The 22,242-nt window shown below is 37.8% G+C and overlaps 1 protein-coding gene across 26 annotated transcripts in view; it reads left to right on the top strand.

Annotated features, from left to right (window-relative positions):
- kif1b (kinesin family member 1B) overlaps positions 1-22,242 on the top strand; it is a 77,893-nt gene that overhangs the window by 30,861 nt on the left and 24,790 nt on the right. For 6 of the 26 annotated variants that reach the window (XM_077219160.1, XM_077219154.1, XM_077219153.1 and 3 more), the window contains exons 8-25: positions 58-135; positions 371-436; positions 549-566; positions 768-843; positions 2,160-2,238; positions 2,387-2,529; positions 3,129-3,170; positions 4,359-4,427; positions 5,996-6,207; positions 10,920-10,999; positions 11,278-11,353; positions 11,525-11,587; positions 12,134-12,196; positions 12,401-12,480; positions 13,883-13,989; positions 14,210-14,293; positions 14,697-14,877; positions 15,505-15,577. In XM_077219160.1, the coding sequence (XP_077075275.1) occupies positions 58-135; positions 371-436; positions 549-566; positions 768-843; positions 2,160-2,238; positions 2,387-2,529; positions 3,129-3,170; positions 4,359-4,427; positions 5,996-6,207; positions 10,920-10,999; positions 11,278-11,353; positions 11,525-11,587; positions 12,134-12,196; positions 12,401-12,480; positions 13,883-13,989; positions 14,210-14,293; positions 14,697-14,877; positions 15,505-15,577 (1,590 nt within the window). Of the gene's footprint in view, positions 1-57; positions 136-370; positions 437-548; positions 567-767; positions 844-2,159; positions 2,239-2,386; positions 2,530-3,128; positions 3,171-4,358; positions 4,428-5,995; positions 6,208-10,919; positions 11,000-11,277; positions 11,354-11,524; positions 11,588-12,133; positions 12,197-12,400; positions 12,481-13,882; positions 13,990-14,209; positions 14,294-14,696; positions 14,878-15,504; positions 15,578-17,637; positions 21,665-22,242 lie in introns of those variants that run through there. The other 20 variants (XM_077219163.1, XM_077219158.1, XM_077219157.1 and 17 more) reach the window with 13 other exon arrangements.

Here is a 22,242-nt window from a genome sequence, read left to right as displayed (position 1 = left end):
TGTTTTATTTTAGTGAGTGTTGATCAGTCTGAAAGTATCTGTTTTGTCTTGTTTCAGGTCAGCAAAATCAGCTTGGTGGATCTGGCAGGAAGTGAGCGTGCTGACTCAACGGGGGCCAAAGGAACCAGACTGAAGGTACAGACTAATTTTACAGCCTTTTGAAAAACGACTCTGCTCACCTCAAATATTCCAGGAATGTAACATGTGTTACTGAACACAAAACACTTATGCATCAGCTATTTTTATGTTTTTATTCAACAAAGGCTAAGGTCACAGTGCATTTAAGGTCTTGTTTGTTTTAAGGGCAATGTATTAAATTTGATTTAATCATAGTTTATTATTATTAAAATACCTGTTTGTGCTTTCTTAGGAGGGAGCAAACATCAATAAATCTCTAACTACACTAGGAAAGGTTATTTCGGCCCTGGCTGAGGTGGTGAGTAGTATTCATAATTCTTGTATCTCTCTCTGCCTGTTTGCCTGCCTGTATTCAGTACTGTAACTCTGTTTGCTGTGTGTCTCTCTCCTGGCAATGCTTCCCTTCTCAGGATAACTGTACCAGCAAGGTAATCTTTCCCTGTGGTCACTTACCACTGAACCATTTCTATCTAAACCTATCCACCTTTATCCATGTAACCTTTTGTCTTAATAGTGTCCTGTCTTGATGTCTAATACATCAAGTAATTCCCTAAACCTCTTTATTATTATAGCAGTAACTGTATGTATGTGCTACATTCCAACATATTTTACTGGCTGTTTTGAAACAGAGCAAGAAGAAAAAGAAGACAGACTTCATTCCTTACCGAGACTCAGTGTTGACATGGCTGCTTAGAGAGAATTTAGGTATGTATAGGGGCTTTCGCACCAGAGGAACCTTTTCATATTTCCTATAACTAATGGAAGAAGTACCTACTTTTTGCCATGTTCGCACCACAGGAACTGGGAACAATTTAGTTCTAGGAAGGCCTTTTGTGGGGACTAAATTAGCTTCTACTTAAGACTAGGGTCTAACCCACACTATAGGAACTACCAGTGACGTAAGTGTACATTGATTGGCCGAACGCATACGTAACACTGGTAACAGGCATTTTTAAAAAGCCATGTAAACAGGTTAATAACCTGTATATTTACTCCACTAACTTGAAAAACAATGATAGATGGCCAGATGCTGAAGTCTTGGCACTTCTCAGCCTTTACAATAAGGAGGAAATCCAACGTGACTTTGAAGGGACCAAGCGAAACATGATCATGTATTTCTTCTCAGCAACCGACATTGGGCATCAACAAAGATGGGACTGATAAACAGATCGTAAACTAATGAAGACGGAGAATAGGAGCGCTGTGTGTTTAGGCTCTAGCCAAGTCGTTCTCAGTGCTGTTAAAATTAAAGTCCCGCACAATAAGCAGAGTGGCAGGACGCAAGCGAAAGCTTACACCACTTCCAACCGGCTTTGCAATGCAACCAGGACAATGGTCCTAGGGGAACATTTAGTTCTAGGGGGACTCGCCTGGTGGCTAGTTCCTATAACTACCTTGTGCGAAAGCCCCTTATGATTAACCATGATGGTTATAAATGAGCATATCTACTATGATGCATGGATATTATGAACCAGTCATTAAAAATAGAACTGACTATATTTCAAAATAATCCAACAATTCTCTGTTCATGTAATATGATTGGGATTTAAAATTCACAGAAAAAATGTAAGTATATTATTAAAACAAGTATATTATTTAAAACAAAAAAAGAGTTTCATTATTTAAAACGAAAATATTGAAACAAAAATAATAAAATACTGATTTAACTAAAGTTTTCTCATAAGATGCCAAGTTGCCAACCAATAGCTATCAAATAAAACCCTTTCAACTCGAGGTGTTTTGCTGTTATGTTGTATTAAAATTATTGCAGAGATTTTAACCCACTCTATTGAGATTCTCTCCAAGGTCAAATGTAATGCAATGTTTTAACCATTTTGAAATCTAACTAATTGACAATTTAACAGAAAAAGAAAACGCTTACTATTTACAATCACATATTTTCTTATGTGCTTTTTTTTAATAGTCTGTGGAACTTGATAGCCCATCTTAGCTCAATACTCAAGTCAAAATTGCATTACTTAATGTTTCTAATTGTTTGCATAATTGTGCTCATTAACCAGGAGGGAACTCAAGGACTGCTATGGTGGCCGCCCTGAGCCCTGCTGACATCAACTATGATGAAACTCTCAGCACACTCCGGTAAGAATTCACTCCTACTTACCATCAAACAATGTGACTTCCACCCTTAGATCCTGATTATGATAAGAGGGCTTTCTTGCTCTAGATAAAAACACTCTTGTGATATCAATGGCTGTTTGGATCATTGTCATTGTTTGCTCATTCAAAGATATGCGGACAGAGCCAAGCAAATCAAGTGCAACGCCGTCATCAACGAAGACCCCAACGCCAAACTGGTGCGGGAGCTTAAGGACGAGGTGACACGGCTGAAGGACCTGCTCCGTGCTCAGGGCCTCGGGGACATCCTGGACAGTAAGTCGAGGCACAGCGCACCCCAATGGCCACTGACATACATGCCCAATTGCCAGACAAATGGGAGGTCACTTAAGCCCAATTTATACTTCTGCGTTGAAGTCACGTCGTTGCTACGTCAATTCTACACGGACGCAAGCGCTGTGATTGGTCTGCTAGAACCCCACCCTCGGGTTTCACGTGCTCCGTCTGCATGTGTAAATGCGCGTCAACGCGGACAACGACGCAGAAATATAAATCAGCTGTGCTCACAAGTGGCGAATTCTTTAGCTCTGATCTAATGCCGCAGTCTTGACAAGCTTGCATTGTCTTTATGTTGTTCCTCTATGTCTTCATTTAACCATTCATCAACATCCGATGGAGATTAGCATTAGTATGGACATATGATGTTAGAAACAGACAATAATGTTTTCCAAGACAACATGTCCAGTTTAACCACACATAACATGTCAATTATGTAACGTCAAGTGTTTCCCTCTCATGTTTGTCTTCACAATATTTTGTCTAGTCTAATCTAACTGCCTCCGTCAGTCATTCCTCTACTAGTCCTCTCAACTCTGACTTCTCAACCTTCTCCTGTTCTTCCTCCTTCCCTTCAGTCGAGCCAATGGGGGATGATTGCCTTGGAAGTGGAATCAAATGTGTGTATATACGCGTGACGGGGCCACATCCTTTCGCTCTCCCGTCTCACTACTAATAGCGTATTCATCGCTTCTGGAATACAAACCTATCGGCTTTGCATGCCTCAGTTTACCACAAGGAATCCCAGACAAACTAGATAAATATGGGATGGATTGGATGGGTTAGCGTGCCGCTAGCAGGCTTTATGTTTGCTCTTAGCCTAATTTGATAGACTGTCTGGCATGATGCAGTCTTAATGGCAGGCTTTCCTCCAAATAAGCCCAAACCCCACCCACAGCACGATAGATCTGATAGACTGCATCTGGAAGCACTTAAAGAGAGAGTTCTTCCCAAAATGAAAATTTTGTTATCATTAAATCTATTTTCTGTTGTGAAACGCAAGAATGTCCTAGATTTCGTTTCCATAAAAGAAAAGGTGATATGTTATTATAATTAGCATAAATAAGTATAAAAGGCAGCATAACGAATCATAAAAAAGTAGTCCATATGAGCCATACAACCACACAACTTTGTGTGAGAAACAGACCAGTAGTTTTTTTTGCATTTAAATTTACTTAAGCGAAATTGTATATAATATGAATATCCACATAATGAAATATTATATAGAGTATATATTGTCAAAATTAATAGACAAATTTAACTAAGAAGTAAAATTGTATATAATATTCGGATGCTTTCAGGGTATATATCTTGAATTGAAAATCAACATGAAACTGCTTCTCAACTCTTTATATTTCCATAATCAACAAGTAATTAATGAATGATGAATGTTGGAATAAAATGTATTTTGTTTTGTTCCATTGGGTTTTCCACCGGTTTAATTTATCGAAGTTTAGGACAAATTTGCCAATGAAATAAGACAAAATACAGCTTTAAAGTCAATAGCTTTGTGTGTAAAAACAGATTAATGGTTATTCTCGATTAAAGGAAGACTAAGTGAATGATGAATTAATTTTTTGGACTTAAAGACATTGTATGACATTCTGCTTAACGTTAAAGCTGAAAATCATACGGTTTAGAATGATATGGGTGAATAAATGAGAAGATGCTAAATGTAGTTTTAGGTGAAGTATCACTTTAATGTCAATCCTTTAAACTGATCATTGGTTTTTATTGGAATTGTGCCCTTTTTTGTCTATTCTTTTTTCCCTAGTGAGGTTTTATTGTGCTTTAACTGTTCATTGCAGGTCACGATATTGACGATGTTAGAACACTACTGAGTTTACAAACTGAAGCAATGATCTATCAGAGAAAAGGTGCATGTTTGATCATTTTACATTTGCAGAATAGCTGTTGCAGTGGTAGTGTAAGAATACCATAGCATTATGTAGCCTCAGTACTTCCGTATCGCTTTAGTTCAAGTGCGTCTGTGCCCTCTCCCATCCCTGTTCTCTGTATCCTCTAATGCAAGCCCTGCATACCTTTTAAAAAGCTGCAGAATCAAATCAGAGCTCAGGTGGCTATTTGCTTTTCTATCTGTCTGGGAGTTCTTGATATATACACAGAGAGATGAACGCACACTGTGCTTTCTGCCTCTACAACCATATGGTGCTGGGAAAGTGAACATTTTAACTTGACTGAAATGCTTGCCGTGGTCTGTGTGCTAGCGGCCTCAATCGCATCATCTGAACGCATGAACGGTAATGTAATGCAGTGCTGCTACTCCGCCATGTTGGCCTAGTTGCTTCAGGAGAGTCTTTTCAGATAAATGAAGTGGGGAAAAATCCAATAGCGTGAATATACAGCAGAAAGCTCGACTGAACTGCGGTAAAGCTCCCTGGGAGAGATTTTTTTAAAATGCAGACTCCCCTCCCAGTCACAGTAGATGTACCAAAATTATGTTTTGAAGAGCTTTGTGGCTGCCAAACATTGACAGCATCATGACTTTAAGAAAACACATTGTATAGCTTGTATAGCTGCATGTTATGATAAAACTCTTCTACCACCCCAAGCCCCCCCCTCCTGGTTTGTATGCAACCCCCCTACCCCACCCCATAACTCTTCTCTCTATCTGAGAAGTGTCAGTTTTCACCCAGGTCAAAATCAAGTCAAATTTAAAAATAGAGAGAGAGATTTATCACATTAAATGTGCTTGTAAGATCGGCTGCACTGTTCTAAGGTCACACGTTGTTCTTTTTAATATTATGCATATATATATTGCAAAATTGTACAATATATTAATATCCTCATATTAAAATAGTATATACTGAAATTTGTGATTTTTAGTTTCTACTTAAAAATGTACAATTATTATATACTGTAGTCAAAATTAATATTCTTAAAACGGAACAAATTTACCTTAGAAAAATTGTGTATAAAATTAAGACTTATTTCCCAAGAATGTATCTTGAATTGAAAATCAGCCTGATGCTTTTCAAATAAAATATAATAAAATTATATAAAAGGAAATCATGAATGATGAATGATTTTTAAGCTAAATTTAGTGAAGTTTGCGCTTAAAACAAGTGGGAAAAAAAGACAAAATACAGTTAAATTCAAGATACTTTCTCTAAAACAGGTTTTAATATCTTGTTTTAAGGACGTTATTGCTGGACAGGAAGACTGATTATGAATTGGATTTTTAAAGTATTGTATAAATGTGTTAACTTTCTATTGAACAACCTGAGGTGAAAACTGTGCATCTGACTGGCGTTTGTTGTGATCCTTTGATGTGAACTGTGTGTCTCACATTGCTCTTTCCTGCTCTTTGTCCTTTTTTCTTCCTTTCTTTGTCTGTCTGTCTCTTGTACTCTCTCTTACATTTCTGTCTCCACCACATCTGCTTCTTCCTCTTTGCGTCGTCTGTCTCTCCTCTGTGGCTCAGACCTGAAAGATATACACAACAATAAGCATAGATACTTGCTTGCCTCAGAGAACCAACGGCCTGGCCATTTCTCCACAGCACCTATGGGCTGCCTGACAGCCTCTCCGTCCTCAGGCTCTCTGTGCAGCCAGGCAGGGTTGCAGTCCGTTTCAAGCATCCAGGAGCGCATCATGTCCACGCCGGGCGGAGAAGAGGCCATCGAGAGGCTGAAGGTACACAGACAAGCATTTTCCAAACAAAAGAAGGGTCAAGGGCTTAAATTAATAACCATTTCCTGGTGTCAAAGAGGTTTCCTCTTAAATGAATCAAAACTAATTAGGTAACAATGTATAATAGGGTAATGGGGGTGCTTCAGGCACCTGGTGATCTTTTATATTCAAAATGCTCTACTAATAATGATTTGCATGTTCTCATACATATGTATACTCTTCTCTGGATCACCATGGTAACCTGAGAGGTTGTTCTGCTTTCATTCTGACAGATTGTGTCTTAATGAATGATATCTGACATGCCAGCTGTCTGTAAACAGCGATGACATGTGGGTTGTTTCAGTTGCATACCGGCAAAAACAAAACAGGACAATCTTACGATTGGACAAAACAGGACAATCTTACGATTGGACAAAACAGGACAATCTTCTCGAAACTGTCAGTAGCGGTGTTCAGCCTTATATGTTCTTTGTATTGACCCTTGTTCACAAAGCAGTCTGGTGTAAAATGATTCGCACAGACAAATGAATTTAGGTATAAGGGGGCGAATTCCCTTAAAAAATAAAAAACTAATCCACTGCGTCTTTAGCGGCTCTGATGTCGGGAGTACTTGAAGACTTATGTTCCCTCTTACATCCAACAACAAAACACCTGAGCTGCTTATGAGACATTCTTGTCGCTACAGCTGCTCCGGCCTGGAGAAAATGGCGGACAGTGTACAACTCACTCAGGGCGGAAACTATGCTAATAGTCCATCAGCAGTCGTGGGCGGGGCCTGTACAAAGTGACGTCACTGCCCAGATTTTGCAAAACAGAATTCGCTTGTTCTAAGACACTAATGATGATTTATAATGATGATTTAAAAAAAAAAAAAAAAAAGTGGGTAGATTTTTATCATTACAGGGTGGTTGTGAAAACACTGCCGACACACATTTATGTTCAAACATCATGTAAAAGTGAATTTTGCATAATATTTCCCCTTTTAAATTTTTATTTAAAAAGTTCAATATTAATATAAATATTAAATATATATAAAAAAGATGATGTATATTAAGATTATATGTAAAACAAAACTACTTTGTTATATTATTATCACTCATTTATATTATATTATATTATTTGAGGGAGTGAAAAGATTGTCTTGTCATGGTTTGAAACCATTCACTGAGACTCTTTGAATGTGCAAGATAGTAAGGGAGGAAAAGAGAGGGAAAGTATATGTATGGAAGTAAAATAATGACAAATGTTTTGAAACAAAAAAGCTTGTTGAATTGCACTACTTGAAAAAATATGCATTGCATTAACCCTGCTTGCATTTTTATGCATTGTATTTTTAGGGCTTGCATTTTTATGGGCTGAAATTCAACATTGTTGTATATTTAAGCTGTAAATATTTAAATTCAAAACCTTTCACACACGTTTTCATTTTTAAAAATTCAATAATCCTTATTCACCTCCAAAATAATCATTCTGTTTAAAAATACAACCTGTAATATTCGACAGGGAATTCGGTCCATTTTATTTTGCTTTACAAATTCACTTCAACAAATTCAGTGGTTCAAATTCGACAGAAAATTCAACATTTGTTATCCGGGAACGGCAGGAATATCAGTGGATTGCCGATTGATAATCTCCGTAGCTGTTAGTCGACCTCACCAGCAGGGGGTGCAAGCGGCTGTTGATGACGACTAGAGCAACGGGTGAGAGAGTCATTCATCCATAAAAACGGATTTACAGAAATGGAGCTAGAGGTATTTGTGATGATTATCATGGCCAGTATATATATGGAAAAGCTGATAAAGACACAAAAGCTGTTTACATTTAGTTTTGCACATGTAAGCAGCTTTCTCTACCGTGAACAAGATTAGCTGGTAATGTTATTCCCCGATGCTGATGTACAGATACAATGTTAAATCTGAGGTAGTAGACATATATTTCTCTCAGCTGTTTAGTTTTCTTAACTTTATCATGGCAGAACTAGCTAGGGATTCCCTCAATTATGTCATTAAGCAAGCCAACTTTATGCCAGTATTTCACTGGGAATCGCTTAGCGTGAAGCTTTTCGCGTTACCTTCATATTCTGAGTCCGCTTGCCTGTTCCTATATCTATTATAGCCTACTGTAGGTAATGTGCGAGTTTGGTCTTTTAGATCACTGTATTAGTCCATAAGGCGTTAAGTGTCCTGACCGCAGGGAAATCCTGGAGAATGATGTAATGTTATTGAGGGAATCCCCAGCCAGTTTTGCAGCACAGCCTCACCGATATAGAGTTAAGAAAACTAAACAACCGAGAGAAAAATGTCTACTACCTAAGATTTAACGTTTTATCTATACATCAGCATCAGGGAAAAACATTACAATCTTGTTCACGGTAGAGAAAGCTGCTTATAAATGTGCAAAACTAAATGTGAAGACTTAAATGTAAACACAGCTTTTGTGTCTTTATCGGCTTTTCCATAGCTATACTTGCCCTGATAATCATCACAAATACTTACCGCTTGCTCCATTTCTGTAAATCCGTTTTTATGAATGAATTCGTCTCTCATCCTTGATCTAATAGTTTTCTTCATCAACAGCCGCTTGCACCCCCTGCTGGTGAGGTCGACTAACAGCTATGGAGATTATCAATCGGCAATCCACTGATATTCCTGAGTTCACGGATGACGAATGTTGAATTTTCTGTCGAATTTGAACCACTGAATTTGTTGAAGCGAATTTGTGAAGCGAAATAAAATGGACCGAAAATTTCCTGTCGAATATTATAGGGTGTATTTTTTTTAAACAGAATTAATATTTTGGAAGTGAATATGAAAGGTGAATATGGATTTTGCATTTTTTTTAAATGAAAACGGGTGTGAAATGTTTTAATTGAAATATTCACAGCTTAAATATACAACCATGTTGAATTTAAAAATGTAATCCCTAAAAATACATTCCATTAAAATGCAAGCAGGGTTAATGCAATGCATATTTTTTCAGGTAGTGCAATTCAACAAGCTTTTTTTGTTTCAAAAACATTTGTAATTATTTTACTTCCATACATACGTGGCTACAGCTTACAGGCAATAGTTTCCATGGTTACGGCAAGTAGCTCGCACTAGTGACGTCAACCTCCGACGCAGTTCGTCAGGAAATCAGACAGAAATAGACCTGTTCTTTTTTATTAGCCAAAAATATTGATCTATAATAAAAGCATCCTTGCTCTCAATCATTAACATAATCAGATAGAAGTCAGTTTGGAGCTCATCGCTTCATGATGTCTGTGATTTGCCCTGCATACAACCCATTTCCAAAGTCCTTGTGCTCATCAAGGCTGCTTTTCTTTGATAAAAATACAGTGAAAACAATAATGTTGTGAAATATTAGAATAACTTCTTAAAATGATTTATGAGACAATGACTGCTGAAAATGTAGCTTTGTCATCACAGGAATACATTTCAAAATGTATTCACTTTTTCCCCCCAATATGTTTCACAATATTACTGTATTACTTCATTTCTGATCAAGTAATTGCAGCCTTTTCAAAAAAAAGAAAAGAAGAAAGTAATTATTCCAAATTTCTGATCTGTAGTGTATATACAGATCTAATATAATGATAATCCAGTTTTCCTAGTCCTCTGTAGTGATCTGGGTTTCTTAGAAGCATCAGATCACAGGTTTGAAGAAGTCACAGTGTTACATTCTGAACAGATGGCAGGGGTGTTAACCCTTTAGGAAGGATCGAGGGGAGTTTCCTGTACCTCAGGCCAGATGGTTCTTGTCTTCCTTCCAGCCAAGGACAATAAGGGACAGACACGATAGAATAAAAATGTGTGTAGTTGGGCTTCCCGCATTTAACTGTGTTTACTGCTCTTGACCCTTTGTACACAGGCTTTTTGCCTAGATTTTCCCTTTTAGCCATAGGACCCTGAAATTTATGGCCTTCCCACATCTTATGTCTGATTTAACACACAGCAAGATGTGCTCACGGCGGTGAATAGCAGAATAATCTTTAAGCTTCTTATTATTAAGCACAGGTCATAATGGCAAATGTGTGGAAATGGTGACCTGGTGCTAATTATAGATTATATATTAAATAATTATAGATGATAAAAATTATACACATAGAAGAAGAAAAAAACGGTAACACTTTACAAGGTCTCATTTGTTAATATTAGTTAATGCATTGACTAACATAAATTAACAATGATCAATATATTTGTGCAGCATTTATTAACTTTTGTTAATGTTAGTTAATACTAATGTTCATGTTAGTTCACAGTGCATTACCTAATGTTCATATATACAACTTTAGATTTTAATAATGTTTTAGTATATGTTGAGATTAATTTTAACTATGATTAATAAAGTATTATGAAATATTTAAATACAATAAAAACAAATGTTTCTTGAACACCAAATTAGTTTAGTATTAAAATTATTTCTGAAAGAAGACTGGAGTAATGACTGGTGAAAATACAGCTTTGAAATCACAGAAATAAATCGATTTTTAAAATACATAAAACTATTATTTAAGTGTACTAATATTTCACAATTTTTGATAATAAATGTAGCCTTGGTGATAGGGTAAACATTAAAAAGATTCTAAACTTTTTAACAATATTTTCATGCCAGCAATATTTAGCCATTTCAGACCCTGTCTTATACCTCCCAGCATAAACTTCCAAATGATCCTTTAAAATATATGCTGACCCTCTTTGTCTGCGGTCCTGTAGGAGTCTGAGAAGATCATAGCTGAGCTGAATGAGACCTGGGAGGAGAAGCTGAGGAAGACTGAGGCCATCCGTATGGAGAGGTCAGTGGGGGCTTGGGTGCCATCTGGCTCCCTTCCTATTGTCCCTGTGCCCATACCCTTTATGCCCGTGAGGAGTGTTTGCTATGTGTCCGCATGCTCAGCTGGTGCGAGTCTGTACCAGACTCAAGTAGCTGTCAAAATCGCACTCTGACCTCAACACTAACATGTGCATTCAAGTATTAAAGATACATGTTCTATATGTCTTTGTTGCTAACTAAAAAGGTTATAAAAATGTGTTGATTTGTTATGTCTATGATGTTTTCCTTCCCTCCCCTCAGAGAGGCGTTGCTGGCAGAGATGGGAGTGGCCATACGGGAGGATGGGGGAACCCTGGGAGTCTTCTCTCCTAAAAAGGTACAACACATGAACTCCTTATCATTAATCACCATTACTGTCTGCACCAGTCAGCTCCGTCTCATGTCTGGGCCTTTCTTTCTTTGTATTTCATCATCCATCATTCTCCTTCCATTCTTTTTTTTCTTTTATCTTTTGTTTTGCTTGCCTCTTGCAATGGAATCCTATTAGTTTGGTCCTGATAGACCAACGTCACTGTCTATTGAAGACTTTAGTGTTTATTCTTCTAATCAGGTTTGTAGAATTTTAAGTTTTTTTACGTTAACGCCCCCCCCCCCCCCCCCATTTTATATCTGTAAAATCCCTACTGTAGACTACTGAGTTCATGTAGCAAGCCATAATTACTGAATAGTTTATATTTTCCCACATCATACTTAATTTTAGTGAGCGTAGGAAATAGTGTTTTGCATGCATTGCATTGCATGCTGTAGTGTTTTCAAGAACGAATGACTCTCATGAGTCTAATCAAATCAGTTCTTTTCATAAATGGGACAAAACGTTTTTGGTTTTTTCAAATTTAGTATTCAAATACTTCAGAGCTGTTATTGATTTAAGGTTAGACCGGATGTTTTCACTTGCAAAAAGTACTTCCAGAAAGCACCGTTTACCACAATCTCGTTGTCTTTTTAGTGTTCCTCCCTGAAACACATCAACACAATTAGCATGCCTCTAGAACAATGGCTCTGTCATTTTTTATTTGTCTACTTATTCATGTTTTCATTCAATTTCTCTCCTTTTCTCCCTCTATGACATCTCTCTGTCATTTTGGCTATTCAATAGCTTTTCGTTGAAAGGCCATGTGAACTCTATACTGACTTTAATGGGGTGTTTTCACCCAAAAAGGTTGGTTGTATAGCAGTAGATAAATGTTGTGCAGGAGTTTTTAGTTATTTAGTTCATAGAGGCTAATGTAGTATATTATCAGCCTTTGAAGAAGCCAAATTGTATGACTTTCTGATTCATTATAATTATTGAGATGGCATTTAATCTCATTACTCCTGTCTGTTTTACCTGTCTGCCATTCTCATTGACCCCGTTTCCCTACAGACCCCTCACCTGGTGAACCTGAATGAGGATCCTTTGATGTCAGAATGTCTGCTCTATTATATCAAAGATGGAATAACAAGGTATGAAATCACTTCCATAACTGTCAGAAGTTTCTTCGCTGTCTGGATGTTGCACTGAGGCATCTTATGATTGCCTCATATCCAACCAGTCAAGGGTCCTACAAAGGACACAATGTTGTTTACTGCTTTGGTGTTAGGATTTTCTCATGAGTTTTTGTACTTCTCCAGTTGTATAAACACACATGTACACACACACAGTATATATATATTAGTGCTGTCAACGTTAACGCGTTAATGCATGCGATAATTTTTTTTCAGATCACCGCATTAAAAATATTTAATGCAATTAGCTCAGCATCCATTTTTTTCGTCATCCTTTGGATATAGAAAGACACGCGCCAGTTTCGTGCGCACAGACCATGACAGAATCAAGTTCTCTTTCACGCTTGAAGGAACAATAACACTCACAACAAATTATGTCAATGCCCATTGTGTTGAGTATCCTCATTAGAGTAGTCTTAAATTAGTTAAATAAGAGTTGTGAGAAAATAGGACGCGTGTGAGATTCGCGTCATGTGCAACAGCGACAGATCTGAAAGTGACAGAAGCCACTAATGCTGTCTGTCATTAATGTTAATCAAAGAACAAAGGTAACAAAGAAAATCACTCACTGATTAATCTATATTTCATTTATAATTTATGCAGTGGAGACTGATTGATAACTTTATTCAAATTCTGTAGATTACCCGGGTACATTTTACATTTATTATTGGTTTATGTGAGGATTGTTTTAAGTTCACTTAAATTAAAAGTTTTTTTTAAGCCTAATAAATGATAATATTATCACTGTAATGTTGAATGGCTACAAATAATGTTTAAAATTGGGGGAAAAATCTATTTCATTGAGACTTCAGTAGCTGTATTAGTATCACTGATACTGGCCTTCATTCATAAAAATATGCCAATAATTAATTATTTAAAATATACTGTTTTTATGTTGTTTCTACTGTCATTTGGATATTAACTGTGAAATTATTACGTTATAAAATATATAAAAATGTAAGTGTTTTTAATCGCAATTAATCACAGAACAAATGTATGATTAATCTTTTTTTATTTTTTATCGATTGACAGCACATATTTATATATATATATATATATATATATATATATATATATATATATTTATATGTAGCACTGTTATACTATATATATCACAGGGGGCAGGCTACTCAGTGACAAACAATATTTTAAATATATATAGAATAATTTTTTGAGAGGGAATCTCATTGTTTCAAAATCCTGTACAATGTTTGAATTGACTAGAAATGTGTCACATCGTGCAGCAGTCATGTTATTTGCTTGTCGCTAAAAACTTGTTGCATCGCACCTTGTTACAATGCTTTAATGTAATGTTGGAGTATCCCTGTGGTAATTAAAATGAATGTCTTTGTTTTGACAGGGTGGGCCAGGCAGACGCAGAAAGAAGACAGGATATCGTTCTGAGCGGAGCGCACATCAAGGAGGAGCACTGTATCTTCCGCAGTGAGAGGAATGCCAACGGAAATGGTAAGTGTTCACTTACATCTTTATATCCATTTATCTGTGTTCAATTCACATGCCAACAGTAAAACACTTTCACATCGGACATGATCAGCTCAGTGCAAATTAACTTTTGTCAAAGATTATTTCCTCTCCTGTATATCTGAGTACTTTGTTTATTACGCTTTTACTCAATGAAAATCTGAAATTGCTGCTGGAGGTAGTGAATTGTCTTCTGTTCCTACAGTGATTGTCACTTTGGAGCCATGTGAGGGATCTGAAACATATGTGAACGGAAAACGTGTGAATTCTGCAGTTCAGCTGCGCTCAGGTGAGCCACAGTTGTCTGCACAGTACAGTTCTTAAGCTCTGGTTTAATCTGATTGTTTCTAGTCATATGAAAACTAATGTGAATTTTTTTTTATTAATTATTTGTGAATGTGCGAGTTTATTTGCCACTATAAGTAAATGACTAGAATAATAACAAAATGCAGTGAAAACGCTGAAACTAGTGTGTTTATGATTACGATACTACATTTAAAATAATCTGATTGCAAATATCAATTTGCAACATCAAGCAGTAGAACGGACTGTTTTTATGGAGCTTAAATTACTAGAAGTGGCTAACACTGAAAGCCTTGCACATTCAAGTTGAAAAAGGTAGATAATACATGCACAAAATGTTTATGGTCCATTATATTGTTTCAGTATGTACATACTTGCTCATTCCTCAGGTAACCGCATTATCATGGGAAAGAACCACGTTTTCCGGTTTAACCACCCCGAGCAGGCCCGTGCTGAGCGTGAGAAGACCCCGACAGCGGAGACCCCTGTAGAGCCTGTGGACTGGACCTTTGCCCAAAGAGAACTGCTGGAGAAACAGGGTATCGACATGAAGCAAGAAATGGAGAAGAGGTACGTAAGCAATAATAATTATTAAAGACAACTCCAAGTTTAATACAAGAATTATATTGATTATATGAAATAATTTTGACACAACCCTTCAGGCAGTTACAATGAAAATACACAGACAAAAAGCTAGTGAGTAATAGCAAATACTAAACATTCTCTCTAGTTTCTAGTTAACACATGTATGGAAACACATTTTGAATGTTTACTGTCTTGCCCTTGTACTTCCATTGTTAGCGCCTTTATGTAATAATATATATATATATATATATATATATATATATATATATATATATATATATATATAGTATATTAAATTAAAGATGAGTTGAAATAATTTGCTGTCGATTGAACTAGCATTCAAGCCTGCAAAATTCCTTTGAGGGAATTGTGGATTCCAGCTTATGCATGGTTTTGGGTTGGAACTAGCCAACCAAAGCCGAGGGCCACCCAGCAGCTACAGAAGACAAAATCTACATTTTGTAAAGTTTAAGCTCTTGGCATGGAATGTGAGCACATATGAATTGGATTAATGTAAGAAGGATTTTTAGGATTATGTTGCGGAAAGGAAATGCACTGAGCGTAAGAAAGAGCAGCTTTTTGATGCAGTGGTCTTGCACTGTATTATATCAGGCTTACAGAAATGGAGATCCTGTACAAAAAAGAGAAGGAGGAAGCGGACCAGCTACTTGAGCAACAGAGACTGGTAAGGCTGAATCTCTTTGATTATTCTTGTTTCTTCTGTTGTTTATCAGAGGACCCTTATTTTAATTCCAATTAGACCTTTATTTTCCTTCCAAATTTTGTCAGGAACTTTCTTTAGACTGTGGGGAGAGATGTGCTATTGATGAACTGAGTAAAACGGGCCCCTACTTACTTGCTCTGCTGAAGTCCAAACAGCACTAATTCTGCACTCTTAGCTCTGACAACTTGAGACTTTTGTGTGTATGTGTGTGAGAGAGAAACACTTTTCCCAGTGCATGGCTGAACCTCTTTGCATGGTAACTGAATCCACTCTGTCTGGATTGAGATAGCAGATGGCCCATTGCTGATATGGACTGATTTAAATATTCAGTTTGATACAGCAAGAATTTCTTATTCAAAAATTCACTTCTCTCTCATAGATTTGAGATGTAACTTTGCAAAACGGCATCATGAGAAGAATACCAATTTGGCTTTTGATTAGTATTTAGTATTTGATTAGTTTAATTTATATGAATTCCATTTTTATACAAGGCATTGGTTTGCCATGCACCAGTTAAAGACCCCATGAAATCAATGAGAAAATAAATGATTTTTCTAAAGTCCTTGCCATCATAGAATTGACATCAAACTAGGCTTTTCATGGGGTCTTTAAGCTAAATTGGTGTAAAAAAAAAAAAGTCCCTTTCTTTGGTTTATTCTAAATGCTGCTTTTGCATGTTTTTTTTGTAGCATGTTTAACAGATTAATTTACAGGGTACCTAGTACCTCATTTAGTATTTGTTTGCTGGGCAGTGTTTTTAAGCTGTTCAAGCTTGAGTCAGCATTTGATTTACCAAAATAGAATTAGTTTTGTCTGAGTTTGTTGGTTTTCTCAATGCAATTGCTGATGTTTCCAATGCATTGTTGCCATAACCCAAGATTTCTGCTGTAGTTGATGAAGGCTAGTGACAATGTGGTTTCTCATTACATCTGTAGCCTTGAGTTCTACACGTCTGTGTCTGGCCAGACACAGAGGGCATGTCATAACACAGCTATCCATTTTGGGGGTCTTAATGATGACAAGCTCTCCAATGCTCTGATGGTCTCATCCATATAATCTTGTATACAGAATGACACGGATATCCCACACTGCACTGATTACACAATCACGATTACATGGTCGCCAGCTGCCTCCTCTGTTATTTGACTTTGATTTTTGTATTGTCTTTGTTTTACTTGACCTGGAAAATGAGAAACTGCATTTTCTCTCAACTAACCTCTTAACTGTAGTGGATGAAATCTATGCTTTTAACCTCCTCCGAGCCTGTCCTTTCTCTTTTTCCTTCTCTGTACTGACCTGTAATAAACACGCAATAGTCTAACCAACCGCTAGAGCTAGAAAAACTCTAAAACCAAATATTTTCTATCAAGGACTTCATATGAGGGAATGAACCAAAACTCATCTGGCTTTGCTGCATGCCACTGAAGCATGTTTGGGGTGCAACTATCAAGAGCTCTAATTGAAGAGGATTACATAAATTTTAACTTGACAAAAAGAAAGAAACCAGCGCAACAACAAAAAAAAGCAGAGCACACAACATCTATTCCTTTTTGTTGACATTTTTCTCATAATCACGACAGTCATGTCTTGCATTTGATTTTTATATAGTGATATGCAACTTGGGAATAACTGTGACTTGAATTTGTATCCACACACTGTACATCTAAAAAATAACAGTGGCACACCATTCTTGGAAAGCTTGAGTCAAATGCATCTGCAAGTACACAATGCCATCTAAAATATTTATATCTGTAGTCAACTTGCAGTCTACTAAATGGTGCTTTGTCTTGCAGTTTAATGATTGTGTTAGTTAGAAATCGTCAAGTAGGTTGATAATTTTTCTCCGCTTAATGAATTAAGTTGTAAATTTCTCTGCATCCATTTAGCTGTTCCCCTTTTGCATATCACAACACTGTCCATTCTTTACAAAAAACATTCCTTTTATTTTCGATACCCCATTTTAATTTTCCCATTTTGTTTTTTCGCACTCTTTGGTTTGTTTCCTGTTTTGTTCTCTTAAGGATGGAGACTCTGATAGTGGTGATGACTCTGATAAGAGGTCATGCGAGGAGAGCTGGAGACTCATCACTTCTCTACGGGAGAAACTTCCTCCCAGCAAGCTCCAAACCATAGTCAAAAAGTGTGGCTTACCCAGCAGCGGTAAAAGACGAGAGCCTATCAAAATGTACCAGATCCCTCAGCGTCGTCGTCTGACAAAGGACTCCAAATGGGTGACCATCTCTGACCTGAAGATCCAGGCAGTCAAAGAAATTTGCTACGAGGTGGCACTGAATGATTTCCGTCACACCCGTCAAGAGATTGAGGCTCTAGCCATAGTAAAAATGAAGGAGCTTTGTGCCACCTACAACAAGAAAGACCCGAACGAACGAGATTCTTGGAGAGCAGTAGCTCGAGATGTTTGGGACACTGTAGGGGTTGGGGATGAACGAATTGAAGATGTCATAACCAATGGACGAGGCGTGACTGACATGGATGACCTAAAGGTGCACATTGACAAACTCGAAGACATTTTGCAAGAGGTAAAAAAGCAGAACAACATGAAGGATGAAGAGATTCAAGCTCTCCGGAATAAGATGTTGAAGATGGAGCAAGTGATCCCGCTGATTTCCAATGAGTCACCGGAGAAAACCACTCGCAGTGGACCCATGAGGGCCCGCAGTTCCAGCGAGGGTAAAGTTGCTGAGGAGAGGCCCAACTGTGAACAGTCAGATGAGCAGGTGGCTAGGATGACCGATGATGATTCTTCATTCCGACGTGGGCGTATGAGGTGGATGCGACAAGAGCAGGTACGCCTCAAGAACCTCCAGCAACAGGAGATTTCCAAGCAGCTCCGACGGCAAAATGGACCCCACCGCTTCATCCCACCCGAAGACCGCAAGCTGCGTTTCCCCTTCAAAAGTAACCCCAAGCATCGCAACTCCTGGACCCCTGGCACTCATATCATTATAACAGATGAACAGGTGATTGAGATGAAAGTACCCAAAGAAGTGGTCCAGGAAGAAGACTACTCCGAGGAGGTCGCAGAGCACAGAGAACAAGTGGGACCAACAATCCAGACGTATCCTACTCTTCCTAGTCCCATGGGTCAACGTAGAAGCAAAGATCTAGAGCAGGGCCTGAGTCAAAGACATAATCAAAGCCACAAACTCTATGAACGAGGCCGTAGTAACTCCTTCAACAGCAGCCAGCGAGCCTCGGACTCTACAGAGGCCCTCAATTCTGGTAACAGGAAGCCGCCTCACCCCCAACTGGCCTTTTACCAGCCACGCTACAACCAAAACCAGCATCATTATCCTCAACATCAGCGTCCACAGTTCTGTCATTACAATACTGATGCCAGCTACAACTACCAGCAGTACCCACCCAATCAGCAGCCGAGCCACCACAACAATTTTTGCACCCCACCCCGTATGCGTAGGCAAATGTCTGCCCCCAATTTGAAGGGCAGTCGAGAAACCACAGTGTGACGTTGGAAGCAGGGCATAGGTTCATGTACAGAACTAGTTGACACTACAAATCACACATCACAGACTCATCAAAGCATTGGACAGCTTGTCCCTAAACTGTTTTATGGCACTTGTTTTAAAGAATGTAATGTTATTGTCATTTGTGGATCCAAATTGCAATGATCTCCCTGGAGAAAACCACATGAACACCTTGCATCAACAATTTGATCCCCCATCTATGTTAACTATGCATATATGTTAAAAGTTTAGCAATAAGAGTGCTGGTTAAAAGTGTCCAAGTCACACAAAGATCTCAGAACAATGTTCTTGAGCCTTGATTATTGGGGGGAAAAAACAGATGAACAAAGCTTGTTTTTTTAAAGTATTTGAAACGATGAGTTTTAGGAGATTCACCCTTTAGTTCTTGGCTGTAGTATTAACTTTTTTAAACTTTAGTATATTTTGGAGATGCCATCATGTTTTTGAGAAGTACTTAACACTGATTTGCCTCAGTTTACCTCTGTTTTGCTGCTGGTGACAGTCTGAATAGATCTTAGCAACGAACACACAACCACTATACTGCAACATTTCATACTGTCCAATGAGAACCTTGAACCATTACTTGAATTTTGAGTTTTTCAATTTACAATTCAGTCATATTTGTGCATTGAAGGTGCATAGGTAACATGTTCAGTAAATGCTGGAAGGTTAATAGCCAACATTTTAATCCTCTTGAATGCTTATAAACACATGTCGGAGATGATGTTTTTACTGTTGCATATTATGCAAGTTGTTTTATTTCATGAAGTTTCGGGTCCCTTGGTTGATATTCCCCATTAAATAGTTTAAATACGAAAGGTGGCAGCAAAGGCCTTTCTCTAGCTGCCTTATGCATGAGTAAAATATTATGAAGGAGTGCTTTTAAAGTTAAGTGCCTTATTAACTCACTGATCCATAATTAACAGATTGCATTTATCTCCTTGTACTTGGCACCTGAAAGTAAGTACTTTAATAGCAATATATGAAGAAAACTGAATAATTTTTACTGAATTCCTATCACTCTTATTGTGAAAGATATAGACTCTGCCCCGTACATTTGAAAAAAGAACAACTGCCACTCTGATTTTATAAAATTTGGTTCTGCCTTATTTTGAGTACAAACCCGTCTGCACTAAACATTCATATCTACAGAGGTAATGTTTTTGTGTAAGAGCGTGCTTTGCATCTATTGTTCCTCTAACTGTCTGCTGCACTCTAATCCTCAATAGGGGGGGACAGTCTGTTCCCACGGGATAGAGTCAGTGCTCTTGAACACCCAGCCATTCTCCTCAATCTCAACATGATTAGAATCACATTTATTTTCGGGTGTCTGCTGTGTGGTAAGCGAGACCACAGAAAGCACCAGAGACATGCCATGGAAAAGACCTCTAACAGGACTGTTTCCATGGTTTCCGAGGCTCGTTTTGAAACTAGAAGCATGTTTTTAGCGACGGGAAACCATCAAAAGCCAAATAAAATTAGCTGGACAGGCGTATAATGCATTGCTTTTTGTTCAATTTTCTTGCTTAATTTTACAGCTTATATATGTAATGTCACTGAACACTTCTCACTTTTATTAAATTTACCACTGATTTTTTTTCTTTCTAACTAAATAGTAATTACTTTCACATAGGGTTAATGTAGTTGTACACCCTTGCACTTAAGCCACTGTGATTTCCGTTCTTAAGCCTTGATATAATTATGCACTGGTGTGCCTCAGCACCCAAGTGCATCCCATTACCAGCTGCGTATAACCAAAGCACATGTTCTGAAATCCTCTTTGTGTCATCTCCTCTGGCCAGAGCAAAGAGTTAGCCAACTAGCTCAGAAGTCCATGCTTCAGCATTGCTTCATAAGAATGAAGGACTTGAATGCTTTTGTTGCCAGAATTACTGCCTTATTTCTATTGAAACCCCTTGGTTTTGGTATAGTAAGTAATGCATATTGTATAAAACACAACTGGTTTCTCAAATCATGCAACTGGTTAACTAAAGAAGCAAAACTCTAGTTTAAAGGAGAAATGTGTAATTTGTGTTCTGAAAAGTGTAGGGCTCACTGCTGTTTGAGTATCCAGACACTGTGACATTGGCACAACCAATGTTGTCAGTTTGGGGGTGGGGCTATCTGTTTTGCTGTCCAGTGACCGATAGGGAGAGTGTTTGGAAACCGTCATAATATATATTTTTTAAAATCTGTATAGTGCAGCAGAAATGAGACGCTTCACCTTTCAGTGTAGCACAGCAATGAAAGTATAAGTCACTTCTCGAAAATCTTCTATTTGAATGACTATCAAGACATGCCAATTCCCTGCTCCAATAAAGAATGTTATGCTAACATTAATGTACGGTGCTGCCAGCTACTCTTAACTACCACAAGAGGAGCTAAGAAAAAGTATACATTTTTATGCATTTTTTGTGCAACATATGATCTTCAGTGCTTTAAGATTTTATGATGGTTTACTAATTTTGCTATTACCTTGAACTGTGCTGAATATCAAGATTTCAACCAATGACTGAAATAAAGCGAACAAGTTTGAAATTCAGTGACTGTTGCTCTGACCTAAATGTTTTCATCTATACAAACATTACAGCATATGCTTTATATAGCAATCGCATTTAGATGTGTATTTATCATGATCATTTCATTATATTACAGCTCTTAGGAGATATGACAGCGATCAGCCAGTAGTCAGTCCTGGATGTAAAGTTAAATATAAATGAGTTGGACTTAATGTCCTGATCAATTATTTTATCCATCTGGTATAAATAAATTTTAGGGCTGGGTATCGAGTTCGATACTTTTTAGGTACCGACCGAATTGCCTCAATACTATCGAGTATCGAAACAGGTCTTGTCTTTCAATACCTAAGGGGTTAATCTTGTCAACGTCAGGGAGCCAATAAGCATGCAGCATGATTGGCTGTGGCGGAAAAACACTAGTTTACGCGGTTGCCCACAGAGACGTGGGTCGCACGTGAGGCTGTAGTGTGTAAGCGTCCCAACCCACATTTGTGGAAAAGATCAAAAGTGTAGCTACGTTTCACTAGACTCAGTGCCAGCAGCGCGCGATGCAATATTTGCGACAAGATGATTGCTGCCAAGACCGGTGTTGTGCCGAATT

The sequence above is a fragment of the Siphateles boraxobius genome, unplaced genomic scaffold (genome assembly GCF_051911475.1).
Source record: "Siphateles boraxobius isolate OS27281-9 unplaced genomic scaffold, OSU_SipBor_1 77, whole genome shotgun sequence".
Taxonomy (NCBI): Eukaryota; Metazoa; Chordata; class Actinopteri; order Cypriniformes; family Leuciscidae; genus Siphateles; species Siphateles boraxobius.
The sequence above is the reverse complement of the archived record's forward strand: the minus strand, read 5'-3'. Positions and strand labels throughout refer to the sequence as shown.